General features: G+C 38.7%; 2 protein-coding genes across 6 annotated transcripts in view; one reads left to right on the forward strand and one right to left on the reverse strand.

The window, feature by feature from the left end:
• LOC111155174 (SUMO1/sentrin specific peptidase 5) overlaps positions 1-12,357 on the forward strand; it is a 60,473-nt gene extending 48,116 nt beyond the window's left edge. For both annotated transcript variants that reach the window (XM_022515264.1, XM_022515266.1), the window contains exons 7-10: positions 6,705-6,842; positions 9,527-9,610; positions 11,117-11,167; positions 12,033-12,357. In XM_022515264.1, coding sequence (XP_022370972.1) covers positions 6,705-6,842; positions 9,527-9,610; positions 11,117-11,167; positions 12,033-12,143 — 384 coding nt within the window. In that variant the 3' untranslated portion in view covers positions 12,144-12,357. The remainder of the gene's footprint in view (positions 1-6,704; positions 6,843-9,526; positions 9,611-11,116; positions 11,168-12,032) is intronic.
• LOC111155175 (nuclear cap binding protein subunit 2) overlaps positions 1-20,346 on the reverse strand; it is a 34,551-nt gene that overhangs the window by 10,780 nt on the left and 3,425 nt on the right. Inside the window, exons 2-5 of one of the 4 annotated variants that reach the window (XM_022515267.1) lie at positions 20,022-20,203; positions 17,679-17,817; positions 16,905-16,972; positions 2,092-2,154 (exon numbers count right to left, since the gene is read on the reverse strand). In XM_022515267.1, the coding sequence (XP_022370975.1) occupies positions 2,130-2,154; positions 16,905-16,972; positions 17,679-17,817; positions 20,022-20,203 (414 nt within the window). In that variant the 3' untranslated portion in view covers positions 2,092-2,129. Of the gene's footprint in view, positions 1-2,091; positions 2,155-15,961; positions 16,973-17,678; positions 17,818-20,021; positions 20,204-20,346 lie in introns of those variants that run through there. The other 3 variants (XM_022515269.1, XM_022515268.1, XM_022515270.1) reach the window with 3 other exon arrangements.

The raw sequence follows: 20,346 nt of genomic DNA on the forward strand, positions 1-20,346 counted from the left end.
AATCCTTGCTGACAGCACATCCATTTACAACATGGTTTACTGAATATTTTAAGCCCACTGTTGAGAACTATTGCTCAGAAAGATGTCTTTCAAAATAAGACCGCTCATTGACAACACATCTGATTACCTTAAGAGTTCTGATGGAGATGTCTAACAAGGTTAATGTTGTATTCATGCCTGCATAAACCCCGTTCTGCAGCCCATGGATTGAGGAGTAATTTCAACTTTCAAGTCGTATTATTTAAGAAATACATTTCATAAGACTATACCTGCCGTAGATTCCTTGGTTGGATCTGGTCATAGTTAATTGAAAATCTTCTGGAAAGGATTCATCATTCTAGATGCCATTAAGAACATTTGTGATTCATGGGAATAGGTCAAAATAGAAACATAAACAGGAGTTTGGAGCATGTTTATTCCAACTCTCTTGGACTGCTTTGAGGGGTTCAAGATATTAGTGGAAGAACTGACCACAGATGTGTGGGAAATAGTAAGGGAACTAGAATTAGAAGTGGAGCCTGAATGGGGCACTGAGTGCTGCAGTCGGTAAAGCTTCCAGCTCTTGATTTCGGCCCAGGTTGTGGTCTTAGGGTCATGCGATTGAGCCCCGCATCTGCCTCTGTGCTCAGTGCAGAGTCTGTTTTGAGACTCTCTGCCTCTGCCCCTTCCTCCACTTGCACTCTCTCTTTCTCTCAAATAAACTCTTAAAAAAAAAAAGGAACCCGAAGATGTGACTGAATTGCTGGAATCTCATGACAAAACTTGAACAGTTGAGGAGTTTTTTTTTTTTTTTTTTTTTTTTTAATTTTAATTTTTTAAAAGATTTTATTTGAAAGAGAGTGAACATAAGCAGGGCGGGGGGGCAGACACTCCACTGAGCAGGAAGCCCAGTGTGGGACTTGATCCTATAAGACCTGAGCCGAAGGCAGACACTTAATCAACTAAGCCACACAGGCGCCCTGAGGAATTGCTGCTTATAGATGAGCAAAGAAAATGGTTTCTTGAGATGAAATCTACTTTTGGTGAAGATGCTGTGACAATTGCTGAAATGACAAAAAAGAATTTACAGTATTATGTAAACCTGGTTGATAAAGAAGTTCTGTGGGTAAATGCTGTCAAGTAGTATTATATGCTACAGAGGAATTGTTTGTGAAAGGAAGATTCTATCGATGTTGTAAACTTCATTGTTATCCGATTTTAAGAAATTGCCACAGCCACCCAATCTTCAGTACACTACCTTCTTGATCAGTCAGGAGCCATCAACATTGAGGCAAGACCCTCCCCAGCAAAAAGATTACGGCTCACTGAGAGTGAGTTAGCACTGATGATGGTTGGCATTTTTAGCAGTATTTTTAAATTAAGGTATGTTTATTGTTTTTTAATTAAGGTATGTTTATTTTATGCTGTATACTTAATTGACTACAGTTTGTGTAAATAAGTTTTATGTGTACTGGGAAACCAAAATCATTTGACTCACTTAATTTCAGTGGTCTGGAACTGAACCCAAATATCTCTGAGGTATATCTGTATATGACAAATAAACATAAAATGAACAAGAAAGGTTGAAAAAAAAGTGACAGTTAAAGAGTTACTAGACAAATGTAAACCGAGAGAAAGTGGTAGCCAAAAAGGAGGAATGGCAGTCTTAGGAACAGATGAGGTAGATATTAAGGTAAAAAGTAAATTAGGTGATAAGATTTCAGTATATAGAAATCTAACAAAATTACAGAAGGAGACCTTGATAAAATAGTGATAGCAGGAGACTTCTCGTAGTTGGATAGAGCAGGCTGACATAAAACAAAATCATAAAATAATAATACAACCAGTACTAAATTTAGTTTAATAGCTCTATACTAGATTTTGTAAAAACTGATCATGCATTTATTTGGCCAGATAGAAAATTATTACCTATGTTATTCTTTGATCACAGTTCAGTAAAAAATAAATAAAGGTGGCCAAAAAAAATCTAACAATCTGAAAATTTTACAGATAGGCATATAATTGCATATGAAACACTTGGATCTAAAAATTTTAAAAAGAAATTATATACCACTTGTCTAAAAAGGGATGGAAAGGGGGAACACATCTTACCAAGCACTGTGGAACATAAGTCTGGTTTGAGAAGAAAGTTAATGGCCATAAATGCGTTTATCACTAAAGAAAAAATGAAAAATAGAAGAATTAAGTACTCATTAAATTAGATTATATGAAGATAAATTACAGAATGACCAAGGATTTGAATGCAACAAAATAAATAAAACCATGAAAGTACTAAGAAAAGTACTAAGAAAGTCCTTACAAGAACTTGCTAAAAATAATCTCAGGATAGCTAAGTCTGTTCTCTGTACAACTTAAAAGTTTACAAAAGAAAAATGAATTAATTCAGTTACGTAACAAGAAAAAATAACTATTTAAAACAGGAGCAGTGTAGGGGACACCTGGGTGGTTCAGTTGATTAAGCATCCCACTCTTGATTTCAGCTCAGGTCATGATCTCAGCGTTGTGAGATCAAGTCCTGTGGTCAGGCTCTGTGCTGGGAGTGGAGCTTGCTTAAGGTTCTCTCCCTCTGTCATTTCCTGCACCCTCCCGAGCCCTTCCCAGCATGAGACCGCTCTAGCTCTCTCTCTCTCTCAAAAAAAAAAAAAAGAGCAATTGTAAAAAAACAAACTGGGAGGGGTACCTGGGTGGCTCGGTTCTTAAGCGACTGCCTTCGGCTCCGGTTATGATCCCAGTGTCCTGGGATCGAGCCCCACATCGAGCTCCCTGCTCAGCGGGAAGCCTGCTTCTCCCTCTTCCATTCCCCCTGCTTGTGTTCCCTCTCTCACTGTCTCTCTCTGGCAAATAAATAAATAAAATCTTTAAAAAAAAAAAAAGACGACAAACTGGGGAAAAAATTGCCATTAATGTCACAGAACTAATTTTCTTAATGCATAAAGGGTTTATATAAATGGATAAGTCAAAGACTTCACCAACTAAATAGAAAAATGGGTGGGTGATACAAATGAAAAGATTTGTGGTAAAGAAAGGGTTATTACTATTGTGGATATAAATCCTTTGTCAGGTATAGGTTTTGTGATTTCAGTCTGTGGCTTTTCTACTTATTTTAACCGTGTGTTTTGGTAAAGATCTTTAATTTTGAGGATTTCTCCATATGGATATCTAGTTGTTCCAATGTCATTTGCATTGAAAAGACTTCTCTTTGCTAGTTTAATTGCTTTGGCACCATTGTAGAAAGTCAACTGGCCACATATGTATGGGTCTGTTTTTGCACTTTATGCTCATTTCCATTGACCTTTGTTCTTAATGTTAATACCACAGTTTTGATTACTGTATCTTTATAGTACATCTTGAAATCAGTGTAAGATGGCTAGATTTATCCTTTTTCCAGACTGTTTTAGGAATTCTAGGTCTTGCATTTTCATATAAATTTTAGAACTAGCTTGTCAGTCTGTTTTTTAAAGAAAATCTGCTGGATTTTGATTAGGATTGTGTTTATATGTTCGTTTGGGGAGAATAGACATTTTAGTAATATTAAGTCTTCCAGTCCATGTATGTGGTATATGTTCCCTTCATTTTGGCTCTTCATTTTTCTCAGCAGTATTTTGTAATTCTTAGTATGCAGGTCTTGCACATATTTTTTAAAAACATAACATAACCCTGATGTTGAGTTTTATCAAATGCTTTCCCTGGTGTGCCTGGGTGGCTCAGTTGGTTAGGCAACTGCATTTGGCTTGGGTCATGATCCTGGAATCCCAGGATCAAGTTCCACATCAGGCTTCCTCCTTGGTGAAGAGTCTGCTTCTCCCTCTGATCTCTCCCCTCTCGTGTTGTCTCTCTCTCTCTCATTCTCTGGTGGCTCAGTCGGTTGAGCCTCTGCCTTCGGTTCAGGTCATGATCTCAGGGTTCTGGGGTCAAGCCCCCCGTCGGGCTCTCTGCTCAGCAGGGAGCCTGCTTCCCCCTCTCTTTTCTGCCTCTCTGCCTACTTGTGATCTCTGTTAAATAAATAAATAAAATCTTAAAAAAAAAACCTAAGGATTTCATATTTCTGAAACTTCTATAAATAGAATTTTTAAAACGTTACCTTCCAGTTGTTTGGTGTGAATTGACCTCATAGCCATTGACCTTACTGGAGTCACTGGTTCTAGGAGCTTTTTTGCTTTTTTTAAATATTTATTTATTTTGGAGAGAGTGAGTGAGAGAGAGCGCATGTGTACATGTTGGGGGAGAGGCAGACAGAGAAGGAGAAAGAGCGATTCTCAAGCCGGACTCTGCTGAGGACAGAGCCCAATGCAGGGCTTAGTCCCACAACCACAGGATCATGACCTGAGCTGAAATCAGGAGTCAGCCAGTTAGCCATCTGAGCCACCCAGGCACTCCTCCTCTAGGAGCTTTTTTGTAGATTGTCAGATTTTCATAATCATGTCTGTAAGTAGTGTTTTATTTCTTCCATTCTAAACTGTATGCCATTTTTTCTTGCCTCATTGCACTGGCAGGGACTTCTGTTAGAATGTCTTTGACTTGTTCTCAATCTTAGGAGAAAAGCATTCAGTCTTTCCCTACTATTTATGATGTCAATCAGAGGATTGCTGCTTCTGTTGTTTTTAAGATTCATTTATTTATTTTAGAGAGCACACATGAGTGGGAGAAGGGGCAAAGGGCGAGAATCCCCACTGACTGCAGAGCCCAGAGCAGGGCTCAGTCCCATGACCCATGAGATAATGACCTGAGCAGAAACCAAGAGTCAGAGACTCAACTGACTGAGCCACCCGGGCACCCATGTGGGATTTTTTGTAGATATTCTTGATCAGGTTAAGTAAGTTTTGCTCCTATTCCTAGTTTGCTGAGAGTTTTTAATCCTAAATGGATGTTGAGTTTTATCAAATGCTTTCCCTGCATCTAAGGAGAGGTTCCTATGCTTTTTCATCTTTATTCCTTAAATGGAACCCAGAGTGATGGAACAGCACCAATCTTGAAACATTAACAGTCTCAGGGCCACATGATGGCTCTGGAAGTTTCAGCTTGATCATGACGTAAGTTTGCTTCTGTTTACAGAGCATGGGTTAAAGCAGATCACATGATAGGACTATATTCTTCACCTGGGAGGAACAGTGAAGCTTCTGTGTACTCCTTTTATGGGGAGGACAACAAATTGGGATCAATAGTATAATCTTCCACATGTATCATTCTTAATTGTATGTATAAAGTGTGTGTTGGGGGCAAGTACCTGGGTGGTTTAGTCATTTAAGTGTACAACTCTTGGTTTTGGCTCAGGTCATGATCTCTGGGTCATGAGATCGAACCCTGCACTGGGCTCTGCGCTTGGCACAGAGTTTCCTTGAGATTCTCCCTCTCTCTTTGCCTCTCACCCCATTCATGTTCTTGAGTATGCTCTCTCTCAGAATCTCTGAGAGGAAAAAAAAAAAAAAGTGTGACAAAACGTATTAAAAAGAAAAATAATCTGGAAAGATACACACTGAAGTGTATTTTTTTCTGTATTTATTTCAAAAATTTTTAAATCGTTTCTTTTTGAGAAGAATATAAAATTTGGTCTCATTTAATATTGTATTTTAGATGTGAGTCCTTGTTTTAGATACTCACAATTTATGCATTGGAAAGGACCAGCTGTCCTCGTATTTCCTTCTGTCCACCTCACTTCTCAGGTTAATGGATGCAAAATTTGGAAAAGTAGAACTGCTAAAGTGCTTTGCTCCAAGATCATGTTGACTAGTAGAAGATTCATCTAGAGCAGGACATTACCTGAATATCAGAAAGCAAGGAAGGCTTGAGAAATACCTTGTAAGAATCTGATGTAGTTGAAAATAGCCTTGTGATTGTTTTAAACCATGGAATTAACAACAACAACAAAAAAAACCACCTCTCAAAAAATATCTGAAAAAAGAAACTCATTCACTTTTTTACAGGCACCTACTACTTTATCAACCAATCCACAACTGCGGTTTTAAATGGAAGAGTAAATATTTCTAGATTGTAAAGGATGTGTAAATAATTATTAAGGCTATTTTTCTCAATTTTGATATCTGGGAGACCTGAGGGTAGTGATAATGGTGATAGTTAAGATTTATTGGCTACATGTAATGTGTGAAAGCAGTTTTACACATCTTACATGTATTATCACTCTCAACAGCTTCATAAGGCAGATATTGTTATCTGTAATTTATAGTTGAAGAAATCAGGGAACAAAGAAGCTACAAAAATCGCCAAAGTCATCTTGCCAGTAGGTGGAGGAGGTGTAATTAACCAGACTTAACTTCCAAGCCCATGATCATAACTGTGATATGGAGTCTGTAAATAAAGAAGACTTACAGTCTGCTGTTTTCTAATACATGATTCCTTTCTAAGTAAGAACTGAGTCAAAGTCAAATGTGTACACAAGAAAATTAAGCATAAAAGTAAGAGGCTAAGCAATATTAACTACTTGAAAAGGTGTATGCACAGGTGTGTCAGGTTAAATGTGAAGTGGTGCTTTCTAGATCTTCAGTTTTCTTATTGTCTATTATGGCTTAGTAGTTACAAGCATGGGCCTTTAGATTCCAACCTGGGTTCAAATTTTGGCTTCACCACTTTCTGCTTTTATGGCCGTGGGCGGGTCAAAAGTCAGTAAATGGAAGCTACTGCCATTGTTCTTTTGGATAGTCTGTGGTGATGGCTGCATTTCTTTTTCTTCCTTTTTTCTTTTTAATTAGGTGGATTTGTTTAAAAAGAGTCTTCTGTTGATTCCTATTCACCTGGAAGTCCACTGGTCTCTCATTACCGTGACACTCTCTAATCGAATTATTTCATTTTATGATTCCCAAGGCATTCATTTTAAGTTTTGTGTAGAGGTAAGTTAATATACTGCTTGTATTTTCTTACTCATCTTGTGATCAAACAGTATCTTAGAACAGCAGAAGTCAGTCTGATAGAGCATCAGTTTCTGTCATACAGACTTTCAGAAATGTTGGGAGAGAAAAGGACTACTGCAAGAGGAATCCCCAGGTTGGGGGCAAGGTAGCTATCTGTGATCTGGATCCCCCTTCTGAGATACATGCCCTATTTAGATTTTGTCAAATATTTTCCTGCCTTCCCATAAGGCTACATTTTGTATGTGGAAAGAAATCATTTTCTTTCTTTCTCTTAGAGCTGTAATGGGCATGTAGCTTCAAAATAACTCATGCAGAATGAGTTATAATCAAGAAAATCAGCTGGCAAAATATGAGAGCTCAACTAACAGGAGTTCAACAGGATGGTAGGAGGCAAAGCAAGAAAAAATCAATAGGTTCCCTGATTTTCTCTCACTAAGAAGGATGAGTTAGGAAATTCAACTAAAAACAAGATTCCATTTTCAAAAGCAACGAAGATGTAAATTGCCCAGAAGTATACCCTAGCAAAAATTATGGAAGTTGTTTAAGATGAAAACTCTATATTTAAAGGAACTCTGGGCAGATGCAAAGACAGGAAGACTCAGTATGAGAAACAGATCAATTATCCTCAAATTAATATATACCCATTTGTCATAATCAGTTTCCCAAGAGGATTTCGAATGAAACCTGATAAGCTTATCCTAAAACCCATATTGCAGAATTCATAGTATGAACAATGGGGAAGGAATCCTTGGTCTACTACATATCAAACCATAACACCCAGTTTTAATAAATAAAACAGTATTTATATTGGTGGAACAGCACAGAGAATCCACAAATTTCTCATGTGTATGAAGAACCTGGTATATGATAAAATTGGGAAAAGACAGGCTATTCAGTATATGCTGTTGTGAAAAGCAGTTGTCTATTTGGAAAAGTAAAATACAGCTCCTTCATGCTGTTTGTATAAACAAATTCCACATAAAACAATGACCTAAATATAAAACACAAAACTGTAAAAGAATAAAATACAGTAAATATAAGTTCTTGGATTAGGGAAGGATTTCTTACATAGAACCATAAAAGCAAAAAAAGACATGAAAGAACAACAGACTGATAAACTGGACCATAATTTAAAACTTCTGTATGCCATAAAATTCACAGATAAGGGTAGACATGGGGAAAATGTTTGTGACGTAATAATCACTACCCAGAATATATAAAGAACTCCTACAAATGAATAAAAGGACTTAATAGAATTGGACAAAGGTTAAATTAAGTAATTTTTAGGAAGAATGCAAATAGCCTATCAACACATGGAGAGATGATCAGTCTTACCAGAAGTACAGGAAATGCAAATTAAAACTATATCAGGGCTCCAGGTTTTGCCTATTAGGCATTGATGGTATTCAGGTGTTTATGTGGATGTAAGGAAACCAGCTTTCCTATTTTCTGATGGAGTGTATTAATTGATACAGCAAGCCCCTTGGGGGAGAATTAAAATTCTGATCAGTTCTAAGTGTTTTGTAAATTTATAAAGGTGTATGTCCTAGAGGCGTCTGGCTCCCTCAAGTCAGTGGAGTATGCACTCATTTCAGGGTCATGAGTTCAAGCCCCATGTTGGGCATGCAGCCTATTTAAAAAAAAAAAGTATATCCTATTGCACACCAGTTCTGTTTCTTGGTATCTGCTCCAAAAAATGCTTGTGTATGTACGTGCACAGTGATAGGGCAAGTACCAGGATGTTCACTGCAGCATTATTGATAGTAAAAAAAATCAAAACCATCTAAATTTAGCTCTACCAACAGAATAGCTGAATACACTATAGTATATTCATACTGTTAAACTGACCATAGCAGTTAAAAAAAAAATACAGATTTCCATGTCCTAACACGGAAAGATCTCCAAGATGTACTGGGTTTTAAAAGGCAAGTTGCAGAATGATGCGGTAGAATATGTATGCGTGTGTGTACATGCATGTGTGCATAAACACACAGTTGTATGTATAAACATATTTCATCTTCAGAGGGGTTAGTTTAAGTCCTGTAACGTCTGACTTCACCTTAGATGCAGAGAGAGCTATGGATGTAGAAGGCACAAGGAAAGTTTGAAACTCTGATAGGCTTCATCCTGGTAGAGATTTCCACAGTGGACTTGACTGTATTTAGTATCCAGAATGGGTTTCAGTATAACTTTCTAGAAACTGCATTATACCTTTATCTACAGCCCTCAAAATACAGATTATCTAAGGCGGGGAATGTTTTTCATTTAGTTCCAGTTATTGATTTCTGCCATGGGTTCCTTCTTTGTATTGAGCATTGGCAGTAATCAAGACTTTCTTTTTGTCTTGCCAGTATTTATTTAAATTTCTCATTCAGCAAGTTGGCTTACTACTGGAAAAGGCTGACCATCTTATAAAAAGTTCCAATTAAAACATATACAGGTGTCCACAGCCTAAATGCATACCTGAGTATAGAAGGTCTGAGTCACTGTGAAGTGAAAGGTCAGAAATAAGGTTCAGCTTATTTAAACTTTAAACTCTAATTCAGACTTTGCCCAGTGGTGGGGCCACAGCTTTCTCCTTTGCTTCTATCTGCTGTGGGCAGGTTCCATTTTTCACCAACTGATGGAACACAGCATCTGTGTTGTGGTTTCTTTTTAACCAGAATATAAGAAAGTATTTGCTGACGGAAGCCAGAGAAAAAAATAGACCTGAATTTCTTCAGGGTTGGCAGACTGCTGTTACAAAGGTAAGTGTGTGACAAAAATGAAAACTCAGGCATGTCAGGGGGATGGAATCATCTTAGGGGTGGGTGTCTTTAAGAAGCATTTTAAGATTGATGATGGAGATAACCAGTGAGAGTCTGGAGGCTGCAGAGAGGCAGCTTAGAGTAAACCTCTGTTTAGTATTGATCATCTAGGGCTTCGTTTCCCAGTGCTTGTGGGGAACAAATTTACTCATTTCATCCTTGGGGCAGCTGCTAATGATAGGATTGCTGTATTGGGAGGAAAAAAGAAAAAAATAGATATGTAACTTTTTTCTTTTGGTGGCGCCTGCCTCTTGCCTCTTATTTCCAGATGACCCACATAGACCCAGAGAAATGCTGAAATGACCATTTGGATCCACTAAGGGAGGAAGTGCACTGGGCTTCTTACCAGGCATTTGGGGAAGACAGTGTCTTGAGTGTTTCAGTCTGAAAGCAGCACTACGTTTGCCCTATAGATACTCAGGCTATATGTGGGGCAGAGTGCCCAGGCATGTCTTCTCATTGCTGTCACAGATACCAGTGTCTTAACATTTTATGGTCACTGCTTTATTGTTTCCAAAGTGTTTTTGCCTGTGTGATCTCATCTGATCCTTACAACCCGTGAGGTAGGCAGATTGGTCATTTAGGGATGAGCATCATCTTTATTCTATAGGTGAGAAAACTGAAGCATAGGTGTGACCTTCCCCAAAGGCCATCAGAACTATTCAGAGTCAAGCCCTTGACTTCAGGTCTGTCTGGATCACTGGACACAATCTTAAAAGAGGTAGAGTCTTGGAACAAACTTTAAGCCAAACCCAAAAGGACCAGATTTGTTCATCCTTGAACTGTACTGAAAGCTAAGTACTTTCAGCTATGTATTAAAAGCATGTATTAAAAACATATTAAACATATTAAAAACATAATAAAAACTATGTATTAAAAGCATAAATTTTCTTTTAATAACCTAGTCTTTTAGTTTAAACCAGAATTGAACTTGTAAATTTTCTAAATTTACCCTACTAGAATATCCAGGTACTCTAAATTTAGTCAGGATCTTTCATACTCCCATTTTAGGCAGAATACATAACCAGTTCTTTTGGAAACCTGCTTATCTTTATGATTTCTTTGAAAGAGTAAAGATTTGTGTAGTAGGAAATCAAAAGTGGAGATTGCTAAGCAGGATCGTTAGAAGTATTCAGAGTCCAGATCCACAATCCTATTTTGGTCAGTAATCTGACAGCAGAACTAGTAATCCAAATGGAAGTTTTAAAGTGGGATATTTCTCCCATTTAGGCAAAATGTTCTGTAAATTACAGTTGGTTGCTTGCTCTTTTGATATGGCTAGATACTTCCATAAAATCCCATACTTTAAATACCAAAGGTATATACCAGTACACCAGTTGTCTTGGACAGAGATGGATTTTTGTCTTTTGCTCATCTTTCCATAAAAACAATTATCTGATGACAAGTACTTGGTTTTTATTTTAATCATTTTGTTTTTCTCTTTAGTGTATTCCACAACAGAAAAATGACAGTGACTGTGGAGTCTTCGTGCTCCAGGTAAAGATATCTCTTTTTCCAGAATTTAGGATGTGTGAATTAAAATTTGTTGGGCTTAGACTGATGGGAGCCCCTGTGGTATGTACCTGGCACTAGGAACAGGTAACAGTATTTCCTCCTTCCTTTGTTGCTGGGGAACTGTAGATTCTGTACTTTCAGATGCGTTATCTTTAGAAGCACCACCTTCTAAAGCCAAGAATGAACAACAGGTATCCACCTCTTAACAGAGGTTATTAGTAAGGCACACTAGAGACTGATCTCAATCTGTATTGTAGACCCTTGGCATTTGCAGAATTAACTATGTATTTTTTTAGCCATTGGCAAGTGGTCTTTAACCAGAGTAAAAACTACATTTTAAATAAGGGCCACATTCAAAAACTGCTTTCTCCTGCTGTGAGTTCCTTAGTGATCTTTAAGGGCTACTGAAAATTTTGTTAAACATTATATTTACAAAGGAAATTGTATATAATTCATGAGCTTAGAGATCTGCAAAGATCATGAAAGATGGGCTCATTCCTCTGACTCATGACTGTCTTGGGTTTGAAAACAAACTGAGGTTCTCGCTTAAAGACTATGTTAGGTCTAGCTGCCGTCTCTGCACATTACACCTTTAGAAGAATTGGAGCCTCTTTTATCAGTTTCTGCTTCTTCCAGTATTGTGTGGCCAAAGGGAAGTCCCCAAGTGAGATACTTACCAGGGAAGGTGACTCTAATTTGGAGGTAAATGTTTTAAAAGCAATGTGTTTTACATCCAAACTTTAAAATGCTGCCTTAGACCTTATTCTATTAGGTCTGCATCTGGGAAAATACACTGGGCTGCTTCCTAGCTCCACATGCCACTTAAGTGTTTCTGCGACCTTTGCAGTACTGCAAGTGCCTCGCCTTAGAGCAGCCTTTCCAGTTTTCCCAAGAGGACATGCCCCGAGTGCGGAAGAGGATTTACAAGGAGCTGTGTGAGTGCCGGCTCATGGACTGAAACTCAGCAGGGACTCTGGGAGGTCTGACCAAGTTGAAGCAGATGGTTTGTTACTTGAATCTCCAAACACTTATTTGAATTTTTACAGATATTTCAGATCAGTGGTGTTGGGCCACTATTGTTACCTCAAATTTGTTTTTTTGCCCTATTCATTTCTCTAGCTACCGTGTACTATTTTTTAATGTTCAGTTTGGTTTCATTTTTAATTTTATGGGTTCCGTGTGTTTCCCCCCATATTTAATATTTATTATCCAAACGCATGCATATAGACAGAGCATGCAGTGCAGAGTATTAAAAAAAAAAAAAAAAAAGCCTAGTAGATTTGGTGCGGCTTTTGAAACTTAGTTAGACGTGAACTGAATACAGGTTTAAAATTTAATCCCAGAACCTAAAAGTGCAGGATGTTTTTAATTCAATGTAACTCTGAGAATGATAGTTGTTCCCTGGGGCGTAAAGGGTAGCTAGGAGTGGTGGTTTTGACAAAGCCAGTCCTTTTACCTGCTGCACCTTTCACTGACTTCCCTCTCCCAAGTGAGTCTTGCCGAGTGAGTCGCATTCCTTTTGAAGGGTGAGAAGTGGCCAAAACCTGACTGGTGTGTTCTGTTTAGAGAGGCACATAGAAAGCACAGTGCCTACTTTGGGAGGAGTTAATTGAGGTGGGAGAAAAAGACAACTTTGGATGTCCAGTTAAGACATGAGAAATTTCAATCTTGGCTTTAAGAATTATAACAAAAAGGCCTAAGTCTTATGAAGGCTTTGGCTGGAACACTGAATTCTCTGGATTTTTGGTTTTGGCCTATTAAAAATGTTAATATCCATTAAACTGGTGGTCAAACACATGAGAATTCAGCCTTTCTGAGTACAAGCTGTTATCCTTGTGTTGTCTCCCATATGGAAGAAATTAAGATTTGCCAAACACCTTTTATTCCCCAAAGGTGTTTAAAATACAAATCTTCAAAACTAAAGACTGACCAGGTCTTTTGCAGATGGGTAGGGAGGAGAGAAGAGGAAGGGTAACAAGACTGGACTGCAGAGAAGCACAGGAGATAATGTGTTTTGCTCTTCCCTCTGGTCATCTCAGCAGCATGCAGGGCTCCTCACCTGGCCTCTCCTGACCACCCTGAGACTCCAGCGCTGGGGTCTTTTTTTCACTTCTATCAGCCTCGCCTACTGGGGGAAAGCAGAAGTGACCCTGTCCTTATGCTTAGCTGTAGTAGGATTAAAGTAATGGATCTTGCATCTTTATTCTAGCCTTTTGTGATACTTGAAAGGAAAGGGAATCTGGAAGGATGCATGTTAAATTACCCAATTATCTTTTCTGAACTGGGGCAGAAAAAAACACAAAGGTGTATGTAAGAGTCTCAGAAGTTTACACAGAATACCAAGTAAATGACAGAAGATACTTGGCATTATGCCTGTTTAGGTGTGACTATTGAAAATAAGCAGCTGAAACATGGCAGTTTAAACTTGGCCAGAAGGTGAGGTTGCCAGCAGTCGAGGGTACGAATATGTTTACACGCAGGGTTCCCACTCCCAGACATTCCAAGCACCAACACCAATGTTTACATTGTAAAGAGCCCCTGTACTCTCCAGAGCCCTCTGGACTTACTGTAAAACCAACTCAGTATTTCTTACTGCGATCAGAGGCACTTTATGCTGCTACAGTTAGAGTTATGTCATCATTAACAAAGAGGACAGTTTAAGCAGGGAGGATATCATCTTGAGGTTTTCCAACGTAATTATGCAAATGTGAAGTTTTTTCAGATCTGCATGTAAGACATTTGCCTAACTTTTGCGGGGCAGGGAAGTAGTTACACAAAGCAGCCAGTATAACTAGGCTGTGGACTCCCACTATCTTCAACTTCAGAGCTCCAGCTCACCTCCTCACTGACAGAACCAGGTATGTAGAAGAGACACCAAAACTGTATCCTGAATCTTCATGTCCCAAACTTGAATTGCCGTTTCCTACAGTCTGAGAAATGGTCACCCTCTGGGTGCTGAGGCAGGCAGGGTGCACACAGGTAACTAAAGTGAACTGTCCAAGGCCAGCTTCCCTTTTACTTCCACTTTAATAAGGCGCCTTGAGGTGCACTGACCAGCATGCTTTTGCCTAAATGTCAGATATTTTTAAGAATGTGGTTCAAAATGTTTCTCTGTTGATGGACCTTGGTTTTAGCACACATAGTTGCTTTTTCCCCCTATTCTCATGATTAGGTGTGAACCTCTATTTAGCCCAAGCCCCATATCAGAAGGGCCTTTGTTCTGATGTTTGCAATAATTTCTTCCTTGCAACAAAGACGTTTTTGAAATGTAGTCTGGACCGCTGGTGGAAGAGGCAGGCATTGTTTTATTGTCACTAGCTTGGCACTGAACTGTTCGGGTGCCCACAAGGTGGGCAGCCCTTACGCTTTTGGGGTTGAGTGCAGGCCTTGTACAAACTAAAAGCTGCTTACGATGTGCCTTCAAGCTGTGCCCAGTCCTGTCCATCAACAAACTTACTATAGTTCTTTCTTTCCAGTGATTTGTCCTTACATTAAATCTGTAGCAATGAATATAGATTTAATTGAACATTTAGTTGCGTTCTCTTAAGAAAGGGAACCTAAGGAAGGGAAGAGCAGCAGTTGCTGCCCAAAGTCCCCAAATCACTTTTTGGTTTTGCGCTGTATTTTCTACTTATCACTGAGTATGAGTGACACCGGTCACGCTGGATTCATAGCTGGAACAGAACAACAGCCCTAACTGGGACACAGCCAGCACTAGTCAGAGCTGCCCTTTTTCTCTGCAGTTGGTTCACTGCTTCCCTGCATTAGAAGTGCTGACTGGGAGTGCTCTGGGTGTATCAGACCCTTCAGGCGTGTTAATAGTGTGAACTGAATATACTGACTACCTGCTCTGTTTAATTATGTTAAGAAACCGAACTAATCAGCAGTTGTGAAGCACCTGTTTTTATTACGTGTGAGGCTCTGCCTCCTGGCCTATAGATAATTAAGGTCTAGGGAATATATCTTCAGAGAAGTGCTAATTGTATTTGGGTGTTAAAAAAACAGGCCTAGATAAGCTGTTCACTTAAATGGTACCTTTTGGTCAGAAAAAGAATTTATTTAAAGATTGTGATCATGTAAAATTACTCAAACCTTCTAGCAAAAATATTTTTTTGAAAAATAAACTAAATACCTTTATAAATGTGTGTTCTCTTGAATAACATGTACTTCAAAGGCATGCTCTTGTCATGACAAGGCTCATTTATGAACAGTGACCAGTGTAGGCCCTAAGCAGCCTACCCTTCCATAACACTGCCAACAGAATTTTCGGCAATGATGGCAGGGTTCTCTAAGCATCACTAGTGGTTACCATATTAGGTACCTGTCAAATCACAAAACAGACATGCAAATTCACCTTACTCCTAAGTATTACAGAGTAAGAGTTCCAGTGTCACTCTTTATAGGTGACATGTAGGCAGAGACAATGGTAATTGGGTTTGACAATTCAAATGTCTGTGGTTTTAAGGCCTGTAGAAATCGGAGTTATGTTTTACAAAATTATAAAATACATTAATTCAAACTACAGTGTGAAAGAAATTTTCAAAATGATATGTCCTCATTAAACATCTGCAGATGGTTCTTTCCTAAGCACTTACAACTAGTTATAGCTCTTAATAATCCAAATAATCAGCTTGAATTTAATGTGAGAACCTATACTTACTGTAATGGGAAAGATGTTCACACTGAGATACTTCAACACCAACTTTCAACAACTCTAGTGGAAGTTACGAGATACTCTGTTGCTAGATGAAAAAACTTCACTTAAGTAAGGGAAAATCATATTAGACTAACAGTTTAATGAGCAGTAGTTCATACATATTAGAGAAATCACCTTGTACCTTTAAATGCAAAATAAATTTTACAGACTCCCTTCATTATAGAGACTATCAGGTCACTCACTATCCAGGCTCTGAAACTCGGCAAGCACAATTAGGGGGAAAAAAAACTTCAAATGAAAACTGGCTGAAACACATTTCCTGTGGGAAGCAATTCAGATTGTTCTTTGTAAGTGTCCTCTTGATCTTCAAGCTTTTTTTTTTTAAACCCAGTCCATTCCTGAGATCGTTCTGAAAATGAATCTTTAAGTAGAACACATCTTTTGAAAATGTGTACAGTAAATGCTAGTAAAGTCTTAATACATAAAGCATACACGCCAGTAGTGTCCCCCAGGGCAGTGCTTTAAGGCTTGCTTCTATATCAGTAATCTAGGAAGTTCCCTTGACTCCTCTAAGTTTGGCTTTAGAGACCAGAACTCAACACAGAAAACAAACTCCGGTCAAACATCTCACTAATTCAAAGTTACACAAAATAGCAAAACCCCATTTATTACACTTTATTTCCTGCAAACTTAAAAATTTTAAGGCCCCCATGAAGACCATAAATCTATTATCAATTTTTAAAAATTTTCCATCTTCTAAAAGAAGTGTGGTGTTTTGGGCTGACAGAACAAATCTGCTGCCACAGAACACAAATTTTGATAACGGTGACAAAATCATTCTGGCCACCTGACATATGGCCAAGATCCTAAGACTACAGAATAAAGGCATTCCTTTGGATTCTGTCCTTTAATAGTTTTCAAAAGAAAACCATGAAAAGGGTTCCAGCTCAGTAGAGACCTTGATCAAAGCATGGTAAACGTGGGCAGGTTTGCAGACCTTGGGTAATGCACGGCAAATTCAACAGGCCAAAGGAGTTTTCATGATGGGGTCTCACCACTCACTGGTTTTGGGCCAGTTTTCCATAGCCTCCTCTCCCAGCGTCATAGTCCTGCCGATACTCATCTCGTACCTGAATTGAAAAGAATACAAGTTACATTATAGAGAAGACCGGTATAAGGAATACGCCTCCCACAAACATACTAGCAAGCAAACTATTTAGCCTTTTCAGGTACCATAATGTGAACATTCAAGCAGGACATAACATTTTCTTGAGCTACGGATATAAAGCTCAACTGCCTTGCAAAATTAAGATTACCTACTGGTTTTGTTTGCTTACTTAATAAATAAAACTCTACGCCCAACATGGGGCTTGAACCCGTGACCCAAAAATCAAGAGTCACGTGCTCTACCAACTGAGCCAGCCAGGTGCCCCTACCTAATATGTTTTTGGTTTTGGTTGTTTTTTTGTTTTTTAGTTTTTTAACCAAACATCATGCTCATACTCACCAGCACTGAAAAGTAGTATATTCCAAAGAATAAGTACTTAAATTAGGCTATTTTACAATCAGAAACTTAAAACTTATTTCAGTGCATTCTCCTTTTGTTTAAGACCCTCACAAGTGCAAAATAGCCCCTGGCAGAAGTCCAATAAGCGGCTTGTGAAAATGTACAGAATATAATTTACCAATCCTAATGTGTAGTTTTCAGATTCACTTCAGGCCAAGATTGAAGGCACAAAATTATTTTCTAAAAGAACAAACATAAACTGACAAAGCCCTTGACACTAGGAATGGACTACCAGGGAAAGACTGAGCCAAGCGAACCTTCCTGCATACCTGGCCCCCAGATCGCCCACGGCCATACTGCCTGCCCTCTTTAAAGCCTGCGTCCCAGTCTGTGCGAATGATCCGGTCATCCAGACGAGTTCCATTTATGTACCTCATGGCATTTTCCGCATCTGCTCTTGAATAGTATCTTAAGTTGTAAGTATTAAGGAACACTGTATAGCATTTCTCCAAACATTTTTGGAAATACAGGAAACCACATCTAAATGAAACTGAGTTGTTAAGAAGGAATACAAAAACAAATCTAACCAGATGGATTTCAGAGACAGTAACTTGGTTTGCACATCCCTGTTTGAGGTTGGTCCAGGAGCACTTGCAGAGTCCACTACGATTTATCCAAGGCTACTGATCGTGATTTCCTGGAAAATCATGCTGATGATTATTTGGTCCCATTGTCCCCATATTTTGGTTTGTAAAGTATAAATATGTTCAGTGCAGGTTTAGAGCACACACTGCACACTTATCCAAGGAAACAAAAGCATCCAAATTTGGAACTGTAAATTCCAAATGCAAATACAACCTTAATAAAAAGAGGTAACAGTACACATGGAATTGCCATTGCATTTCCTTAGAAGGAAAGACTCAGTATCCTATCACTCAGGTTAGTTGCTCCCAAACCTATTTAATCAGATCCACTCAATCTATCTCTGGGGTGATATTTTTTAAAAAGCCCATAAGCAATTACGCTCATTAGCTGGGCTCAGGGAAGCACTTGCTAAAATCCCAGTGTCCAACACCTACATGATGCCTAGCACATAATGGGCATTCAGTAACTTTTTGCTGAATGAATGACATGATAAAAGGGCAAAGTGAGGAAAAACACTGGCAATGGCAGCTTCTCTTGGTAATCATCTGCTGTTATGATTGTGGATCTCTGACACCCAAGACAAATGCAAAAGCATTCCAGTACTCAGGGGCTGAATATTACCCACAAGGTGGATTTTCTTTGCTTTGTGTGTTCTCATTGTTCTCCCTGTACCCTGTGAACTTTGATGCTATTGCCACCTGAGGCAAATGTAAAATCTGGGCACTCTTGACCCTTGTGTCTGAAGGGAGAATGGAAGTAGCTTGCAGAAATCAGACACCAAAATAAAAATTGTGGAATAGGTCTGAAAGTAGGGCTTCTAGTTCAAGCTGACAGAGTGAGCACATTCCTCATTCCCTTTTCGAGACCCCATTAAAATGACAGAAAAGATACATACACCCAAAGAACAGAAGAGGTTATCAGCAAACTAGAGGTTCAAGAAAGATGAAGGAAGAGTGCTAATGGATGAAACAAAGTCACAGTTTGAAATATTCTTGAAGGGGCTTAAAGAAGGAGACAGCAAACAGGGTTTAATTAAAGGTCTATATGTGGGAAGATGACCTGCTAGCAGGAAGGCATTTAAACCCAGGCAAATAAAAGTAGAATAACAGAGTTCTGAACAAACTAGAGAATCCTATAGGGCAGTGTCTTTGAGGTTATTAAGTCAAAATAGAATCTCTTTTCATTCTGGCATTTGGGAAACCCACATATAACAAAGGTGAGGCAACAACTTGAGAAAGCTCTGCTTGGGCCCACAAAGTTAGCCTTCTTTCCTGTAATTATGCCTGGAAACCCAAGGATCACCAAACATTTAAGGAAAATTTACAGCATAAACACAACCCCCCCAGAAAGAAAAAAAAAATTACCCTGGTAATTTGGGGCACAAAATTTTTAAAAATATGTTAGACAAGGTCTGGGAAACTTCTCAGAATTATAAAACAAAATGACCAAAAAAGAAAATGTTAGGAGAAAAAAACCCAAGCAAAAAATCCAGGAGGTCCAATATTTGAATTTCCAAGGAGACAATAGTTTGGTTTTGACTTTATATAAAATCAAGCTATATACATCTACATAACAGAATACTACACAGCCACTTAAGAAAGAGGTAGACCTATGTGCATGAAGGTGGGGGAAAAAACAGGGCATGCAGTAGGCTCCACACATCCACAGGATCACTGCTGGAAAGCCACCCAAGAGACCAGTAACTCTCTGGGTTTAGAACAGTACAGAGATTTTATTTTCACTGTACCCTTTGTACTTCTGTAAACACCATGAGCATCTATTTTCAAAAGATTATTTCTTAAAAAATCAATAGACAAATATTTAGAATAGAATATAAAAGTCAGAAGCTTTCACAATGCAGGAGTGTAGACACATTGGGCAGAAGGTAAGAGGTAGATGAAGGAAGGAGAGGTAGAGGTAAAGTACAGGGATGCTGATTAGTGGATGGCCTCATTCTTTTTTTTTTAACTAGCCACTCTTGGCCCCACCCTCACCCAATAGCTACGCCAGACACACAGGAAGGATACTCCACAAAGCAGAACCCACATGCTGTTTTCTTCATCTTATCCAGGCCCATAATGATTTTCTTTATGTCACCACTTTTGCTGAAGAGTTCATAGATCTGTTCTTCAGTTGTGTAAAAGGAAAGATTTCCAACATACAACGTACAGCTCTTCTTCAGTAATTTTTCCTGTTCTTCATTGTCACCCTGGAATGTCAAAGAGCGAAAAAGTTAGGCAACACAATCCAAGAAGAGTCCTGCTTAAATAGTATGCCCAAGTATGGCAAAAAACTCATTAATTCTAATTTGGGAATCAGCTTCTGTCATCATCCCAGTCTACCACAAATCCC

The sequence above is a fragment of the Enhydra lutris genome, unplaced genomic scaffold (genome assembly GCF_002288905.1).
Source record: "Enhydra lutris kenyoni isolate GAN:26980312 unplaced genomic scaffold, ASM228890v2 scaffoldscaffold39, whole genome shotgun sequence".
NCBI lineage: Eukaryota > Metazoa > Chordata > Mammalia > Carnivora > Mustelidae > Enhydra > Enhydra lutris.